Here is an 8,491-nt window from a genome sequence, read left to right on the forward strand (position 1 = left end):
TGTACTAATCTTGAAGCAAATAACCAATCTGGCGAAGGAGGCAAGAATTTACAGATTTAAACTACATGCTCTTGAAATTAGAATTAGTCTTTAGCTTATAAAATCTGATAATTGTATTGTCCGGATTTAGTTTTAGAATTAATTTTTATCTTACTAAAAATAGTTCATAAGCAAAGTTGTGCTCATGTTCTAAAATTACTAAATTTGAAATAGGTCCGGACCAATTGTACGCATAACTATAAATTGTTTGGTTCATATTATTACAGTGCCCTTCCACTCAAAAAAGAAAAAAGAGGTGGAACACAAATGCTAAGTGTACATGGACGGAGTGAGCGCAAACTGATCGTGCTAAATGAGTTGCACCAACCCATTGGTCCTACTGAAGCAATTGTGAAAGAGTTGGGTAGCTTCCTCGGCACATTGGCAAGGAATGGGACCTTTCGTCCTCTTAATATGTTTAAATGGAAGAAATTGAAGACACATGATGATATGTGGAACTATACCATGGTTTGAATTTCTCAATGTTCCAATTTTTACTTGAAAATATTTCAGATTTTTTGCCCTAACCCAATTGCACCAAATTGTAGGAGAAATATGACATTCCTAAAGTTGCGAAAGAATGGGCTTTGCGAAGAATTCAACTTGCTTGGAGAAAGTATAAGAATGGGTTGAAGAAGAAACACTACTATTGCTACGCCAATGACGAAATTCGAATGGCAAAAAGGCCTAAAGAAGTTTCAGAATCTCAATTTAAGGCTCTCCTCGAATATTGGAACTCCGATGCGGCTCAAGTAAGATATAAATCATAGACAACTTTCTTTTCTTTAAATTAGTGCCTTATTCAAAAGCAAAAGATATCTGGATTTTTTTTAAAAACAAATTTCACTAGGCATTGTGGTGCCTAGGGCTACTTTATATATTTTTTCAAAACAAATCCATCATCTATAGATCCTTTGTATGTGTTAATTGCATTCTGGTTACCAACTTAGATCAAAGCAATTTCTCTTAAGGCATATTTCCTAGTGGGATGAGTACTATAGATACTAATACCAACTAAGGAAACCACAACAAAAAAAGAAACTGAGATCTAGTGTCAATGTAGCAATATAAATCATGTGTTTGCATGCATTGATTCCGCAATAAGAAAAACAAGGCGCTAGTAGCACTACTTCCTTATTACATAATGTGAATTTATAGTCCAATTTAATGCATTTCCTTCCAAACAAGCTTGCATCCTATACACTTTTGATGTTGCATACACTTTTCCACTCAAAAGTAGTCGTGTATCAAATTCCCAAAGTTAGCACTAACTCATATCTAGCTTTTCAACACTAATCAATACCGTATAAGTCCATTTCCAAAAGAATAGGATATTGCCAACTTTTGTTTCCATCCGCACCATGTCTAATATGAAACAAAATTGTACCATATCCTTTCTCAAATGATCAGTGGTACAAATATATTTCAAACTTCCTGAACTCCTGATGTTTTTATCCTTCCATCTAGAACCAAAGGCAAAAAAGAAATCGGTGTTAGTGAAAAAACTTATCAACATACCCTCTTCCTATTTTTGAGTATGATGATAAAGACTTCTTTTCAACTCATCATCAAAAACCAACTTCAAAACTAGCAAAGCTTGATACATTCCACATACCATATCTTGTCAACAAAAATGCACGAGTACTTATGCATATCACAGTAGCTGAAAATCCCTTATCATCTCCTATATACATTCGATGGTACAAACAACATGTCTTCGCAGTAACTAGCAACCAGCAGCAACCTTCAGATATTCGATTTATGCCCTTCATCTATATATTTTTTGGCTTCTATTATTTCACTAACTCATATTTTTGCAGGACATGTCCAGAAAAAATACAGAGAATCGAAAAATTTTGAGGTATCCACACACTGTTGGCAAAACAAGTTTTGCTATAATCCGCGAGGTTTGGTGTTTTCTTGGATTGTTCATTTACTATGAACTTGTTGACTTTACTTGGGAAGATTTTTATGCTATCTTTTATCTAACTAGAAAAAAAAGAAGGAAAATCCTGAAGCTTTGTCAAGTAAGGAGTTTTTGTGGCTACTAGAAGAAGGAAACCAGGCCGAGTATACAAGGACTCATATGAAGACACAGCTAGCAAAATAGTATGAAATTTTCTATTTAAAGGTTTATCGATATCATTTGCTTGTTCTTAAATATTGGATTAGTTTTATTTACTTGAGCCCCCTTCTCTTCAATATGATTTGTAGGCTGAAATGGAGAGAATAGAAACTCAAGAAAGTGAAGATGGCAGTCAATCAGTTGACGCATATGTATCAGTAATGGGACCTGATCATCCAGGTCGAGTAAGATTGTATGGACGTGGGGTTACCAAGACTCTCTTGAAACAGAAAGCGGCGGATACTGGACTCTCTTCAAATGTTACTGATGAAATGGAGAAAAAAATGGAGGAGATAGAAGAGAGGATGCAACAAAGAATGCAAGAAAAATTCAACGCACAAAAGGATACCATGGAACAAGATATTACAATGAAAGTCATTGCAAAAATTCAGCAGCTAAATCCAGAATTCCGACTTGATCCTAATATGTTAAGGTTCAGTGTTCGCTCACCAGGAGAAGCTTCCTCTACACCTGGTAACAATCAAGGTCAGACTTATTCTGATCTCTTTCTTGCCTAAACTTAGTGAAATCTTATGCCTGCTTGTTTTTTTTAATTTTCTTATGCTAGCTGATTTTTTTCTGTCGACATTATCGAAAAGTAGACTTTTTCCTGAAAAGAAAAAGGAATCAAAGTTTGCTTGGATGATTATTTGTATTTCTCTATATATCTTTTACTGTTCAGTTTTTTCTTGTTCAATTCATGAGTTTGTATGTGTTTGGATTGTTGAAAGGCAAACTGAAAAAGGGTAGCAAGTGTTTTTTTTTTTTTGGGTAAGTAAAACATTTTATTACCATGGATAATATTTACAAACAAACTAGACCCTCTAAAACTGGACAGCCCCAGTTTTAGCCTCAACTAAACACCAGCAAACAACTACTACCTTTCAAATCAAACACTACCAACATATAACACCTATACTGTGTAGGAAGCTAAGGATAAAAATTGAGAGTGACCATCATTCTAGCCAGCCTAGGAAAGGTATTTACTCGACATAAAACATCCTAGATAATTATCCTCACAACTTGGTCACCAAGAATTCTAAAAGACTTTGTTGTTTCTGTTTTCCCATATGTAGGGGACAGTGGCAGCCATTGCCATCCTATATATCTTTGCCTTAGAGCTTTTGTTTGTAGCAAAGTTCACAGCACATTGTAGTTCATCATGCCATCTCATTGCATGTCTAGTATAACCTTGCCATTTAAGAATTTTGCACCAGATATAAGAAGAGATAGGACATTAAAAAAAAAAAAAATGTTGAATGGATTCCTCAGTAGCTTCACACATTAGACATGTTTGGTCATTGATCATGCCTCACTTTAGCAATCTATCTCTAGTATAAAGCTTGCCTTGGATTATGAGATAGAGCACAAATACCCATCTAGGATAACCAGCATTGCTGCAGGTCATTTTCCTCCACCAAACCCTTGGTAAGTCACCCCTTAGCATGTTGTATCTGTGCCTTATAGAGTATAGGGTAGAAAATTCTTAAAGCTAAAAGGCGGGGATAATCGCAAAGAACATTACTAATCTTTAACTTGCCGCAACTTGTTTGCCATATTTTAACTTGAATTAAACTAATGTATTCTAGCTTTTATAACATCAGATCTCAACCAATAGAACCTCTTTTTTTAAGTGGACATGGTAAATCTAACATGCTTGGTTTAATAGAAACATCTTTTCTGGTGATAAATCCCAGTTCATCTTATTTGCCGAACATTTCTAGAATAAGATGACGAGTCTTTATGACTTGATTAAGGTTGGCTAATTTCTAGCATAGGCTTCGCTTTACCACCTTAGTTTATGATGCAAACTTAGCTCAGATATGCCATTTTCTCCATTTTATCAAAGTCATTAAGGTCTTGGGTTCAAAATTCCACCGTCCCATACAAATATATAAAACCTGGGGCTTAAGGGTTCTATTGAAAAAAAAAGGAAAAAAATAACAGATCTTTTCTGTCAAAAATGCTAAATTACTGGAGGAAACAGATCTAGCCTAATTAGAATGATAAAGTGAACTTGTCTAACTACGAAATCCTCGCATTCCACAGTGGTGGAAATAGAATTACATCAGCGTACGAATAATAAGCCAGTTTTGATCAATCTTGCTAAGAAAATTGTTTCTTTGAAGTGCAATTTTCTTTTTGTTAATGCCGCTTTCTTTGAAATTTTGTATGTGTCCCAAGTCGGTCCCTTTGGTGCACAAATTGGCGAAGAATGCAAAAAAAACCACAATAGTCTTTGACTACTTTCGATTCTTGCAGTCTTTCTTTGAAAAAACCAGCAGGAGTCTTGCATGTATGGCCTTGTCTTGTGTCCTTGTATGTTGTCTCTGCTATATCTTGCATTGTTGTCCGGACCTGTTGAGGTGCAATAGCAATAATACAAAGTTATACATGCTTCCCGATACCATCACAACACCATCCACCAACAACCACCTTATTTGCACAAGGCATCCACCACTATTACGAATAATAAACTAGTTTTTGACCAATCTTGCTAAGAAAATTGTTTCTTTGAAGTGCAATTTTCTTGTCTAATCATTTTTCTTGTCGAAATTTTGTATGTGTCCCAAGTCGGGTCCCTTTGGTGCCATGATTGGCGTGAATGCAAACCTGACAATAGTCTTGACTGCTACCGGATTCTTTGCGGTCTTTCTTTGAAAAAACCAGCGAGTCTTGCATGTATGGCCTTGTCTTGTGTCCTTGTATGTTGTCTCTCCGGTATATCTTGCATTGTTGTCGGACACCGTTGAGGTGCAATAGCAATAATAAAGTTATACACGCTTTTCCGATACCATCTGGCCGGCTATCCAACAACCACCTTATTCGCACAAGCTGTCCAGCCTTTGTGCAACTAAGCAGCATACTATATATGACCAGCATCACCAATATTTCTGATTTCCTTATTTTTCCATCTACTCACTTCCTTTATACCAATAACCAACATCAACATTTGCTCCATCCCTTCATTATTAGAAAACAACATCACGAATTCCCTCAAAAACATGATGCGAGGTGTCATCATCATACGTAGTCATCATCAACTCGCATTTCGATGTGAAAAACTAGACCGATTAGCTCGATTATTTGCAAAATGTATTAGTGAAGGTCTTCGTATAATTTTTTTTTAATTCCTCGAGTTGTTTGTGTAATTTTAAGCATATTATACTGACATGTCTCTCTTTCTCCTTTTTGGTTGATATTCATTTTTTTACGTATTTAAATTGTAGTATAAAATTGGTATTCGTTTATAATAAGTTGTATTTTTGTATTATGTGCGTGTGCGTTTGAAGGGTAGTGACATTATTCATTCTCTTTTGTAGGTGTCGAAAATGAAGAAAGGGAAGGAGACAATGAACATGTTGATCTTACTTGAGAAGATCTTTTATGAAGCTTTCTACATGTTCTAAGAATCTTTTTGCTATCGAACATTTTGAAACTTATCCTAAATCTTGAAATGTAAAACTTAACTATGCATTTTGGGTTGAACATTTTGCTTTTACGGGTATGTTGGATTAGGAATGTTGGATATTTTGGACTATGAATTAATGTTGGACATTTTGGATTATGATGAATGTTGGATATTTTGGATTATGAAAAATTGTGTTTTCTGATTTATGTAATTTGTAATGTATTAATATATATATATATATATATATATATATATATATATATATATATATATATATATATATATATATATATATATATATATAACGTGAGCTACTATTTCGGATAAACTTCGTTGCAATAGGTCATGAGAACCATTGCAATAGGATGTTTAAAATAATTGCTGATTTTTGTACAAAAAAAAAAACCGTTGCAATAGACAAAAACCGTTGCAATAAAGGAAAAGCTCGTTGCAATAACCTCTACGAAACCGTTGCAATAGCCTCAAAAGCCGTTGCTTAAAGGTCTATGGGGACGGTTGGGAACCGTTCCAACTAACACAAAAAACTCGTGCATCGAAAGAGGAACAACCGTTGCCGTAGATATGGCTATAGCAACGTGTTTTACCAACCGTTAAAGAAACCGTTGCCATAGATATATGGGCACGCGAGCAGATGGAACGCACCTTAAACCGTTGCTATAAATCTCTAGCAACGGTTCAGCTATCTATAGCAACGGTTTTCTCGGCGTTGCCATAAGACTATTTTCCAGTAGTGAGTTTTGCTATTTATTTTACTTCCAGCGGGATCCTGGCAAATTTGCTACTTTTTTCATTTTTATGTGCATCTCTTGCCCCGATCGTGTAACAGAATCATGAACTATCTGATCACATTTTTCACCCCAAGAATGATTACTTTAACATCTACAATTGTACATCAAGTAAGAAACTTTGACTACATTTAACAAAGGTGTTACATTGACAATATATAGCACCACTCACTATAGATCGATGTTTCTATTGTAATTATAATACTCTTCTGTAGATTAGGTTGTTGAACTTGTTAATGAAGACATGTTTCATACATTATTGATGAAATATTTCGAAGTGTACGCAGTTCCTTCTCATACAACAGATCATGTCAGAATGCTCTGGAAGGAAGATGATAATAATAACTATTCTATCACGTCCTGCAATTGGCTTTTGACTTCAAGCCTCCATTTCCACAACTGACAATGGAAACGTAAATAGAAATGTAAGGCTTCACTCAATGTCATTTGATTTTGTATGGACAACATTGCTCAATGATCATCTGGCACTGGCGAATTTACAGAAAAGCGGTTACACCTAATGCAAGAGATGTTACCTTTGCTCCAGTAACTCAGAAAACATCAATTGCTTTATTTGCACCGCCCATCGCATCTGAGCTATCACAAATGTTTCTCTTTCTGGTTGAAGTTAAATGGACCATGTTGGTGATTTAGGAGGTACTACAAGCAGCTGGTATGAAGCTGACAAAGAAACATAAGGCCGTCTGGAACGCTGTACTTGTCTGTGTCTGTACACTCAGACAATCTGGGAGGAAAGGAACAATTGACACAAAGAAGATGATGACACAAAACATTTTTTGATTTCCTGAATGTTTTGGCACCTCTGGTATGTTTTGTAATTCAAAAGATGTGCATAAATGTATGCGATATTTTGTTGTTGTGATTGTGCATATACTTCTCCTGAGACTAATAAGTGCGAGTCTTACTTATGTTTTGGCAAAATAATATATACAGGCATCTCCAACTTTTATACCAGCACGGGCCTATCTCTGCCTAGTAGTATACTAGATATAGATTAGAAACATTATTGACGGAGTCGTCTTATATACACACACGTAAATCATGACGATACTATAAAATATAAGTATGATACAAAATAGCTGGGTACATTCTTTGCGCGGGGACAAGCCACTAGTAATTGGAAGAATAGTCCAACAGTGGAAATATAAAGCATTCCCTTGCGAGCCTATTTTTTTTTTTAAAAAAAATTCTCAATGGGTTCAGGTAACACTTAATCTTTTTAGTTTTCCATCCAGTGTTTGGTATTCATATGGAAGCCCGATCAAATTCGGATTTGCGCCAAAAAATTCCGTATTGAGGGATAAAGGATTTCTAACAAAGACGATTTCGGATTTGCGTAAAATTCCCATGTTGAGAATAAAGAGTTCCCCTAACAAAGACGACTCCGTCAATAATGTTTCTAAATGTTGGGTCAAAATTCATGCGAGTTTGACTCAAAAGCCGAAATGACAAGTAAAAGTGAATGGCGAGAATTACTAGAAAATACTCTCTATTGAGATTTCTCCATTCCAATACTTCTAAAATTTGAACCTGAGATATCTGTTAATGTTGGAGTAATCCCTACAATACCCTTGAGTGATTTTTCTTTTATGCATTGTAGAGTGGAAAACCATTAAATTTCTTGACAACAGTCTGTAAACTGCTAAATCTTAGAATCAAAGTAGAACAACTTGTGTGCATTCCCAGTAGACGAATAACTATTTTTTAAATCGATATACGAATGCAACACTTAGAGCCCGTTTCTATTTTAGTGTTTGAGGCAAAAAAAAAAGAACACTTTTTCCGATAAAAAATACTTTTTTGGATATTTGAGTTGTTTGGCTATTTATTAAATTACTTTTTAAGTAGAAAAACAAGTTTTCGCATAAGTTGGGAGAAGTTAAATTTTCTTGAAAAAAGCGGCAGTAAAATTATTTTTTCAAACCGTAAATATCCTTACCATAAATACATATTTCTAAGTATATCCACATTAATCCATTAATTTTTAATTAATAATTCTTTGTGTTTTTTAAGTAGTGGATTGATTTTGAATTTTATTTTGGTTGTAGTTTTCTAGTATAAATAATCGTGATGATATTATATAAATAT

General features: G+C 34.8%; 1 protein-coding gene across 3 annotated transcripts; it reads left to right on the forward strand.

Annotated features, from left to right (window-relative positions):
• Positions 1 to 297: 297 nt before the first annotated feature.
• LOC132042055 (uncharacterized) lies at positions 298 to 5,690 on the forward strand. 3 transcript variants are annotated; one of them, XM_059432683.1, is made up of 6 exons: positions 298 to 507; positions 588 to 791; positions 1,860 to 1,946; positions 2,033 to 2,148; positions 2,254 to 2,650; positions 5,488 to 5,690. In XM_059432683.1, coding segments are annotated over exons 1-5 (609 nt in total). In that variant the 5' UTR covers positions 298 to 306; the 3' UTR covers positions 2,255 to 2,650; positions 5,488 to 5,690. The 3 variants fall into 3 exon arrangements, with proteins under 3 accessions (XP_059288666.1, XP_059288667.1, XP_059288668.1); XM_059432684.1 differs by having other exon boundaries at positions 2,254 to 2,638; XM_059432685.1 differs by having other exon boundaries at positions 1,860 to 1,900.
• Positions 5,691 to 8,491: the final 2,801 nt, after the last annotated feature.

This window comes from Lycium ferocissimum, unplaced genomic scaffold (genome assembly GCF_029784015.1).
Source record: "Lycium ferocissimum isolate CSIRO_LF1 unplaced genomic scaffold, AGI_CSIRO_Lferr_CH_V1 ctg13009, whole genome shotgun sequence".
NCBI lineage: Eukaryota > Viridiplantae > Streptophyta > Magnoliopsida > Solanales > Solanaceae > Lycium > Lycium ferocissimum.

Coding starts and splice junctions, on each gene's coding strand:
- LOC132042055 (XM_059432683.1), top strand. CDS start 307: ATGCTAAGTGTACATGGACGGAGTGAGCGCAAACTGATCGTGCTAAAT. Junction 792..1,859: donor GGAACTCCGATGCGGCTCAA/GTAAGATATAAA, acceptor ATATTTTTGCAG/GACATGTCCAGAAAAAATAC. Junction 1,947..2,032: donor GTTTTGCTATAATCCGCGAG/GTTTGGTGTTTT, acceptor TTATCTAACTAG/AAAAAAAAGAAGGAAAATCC.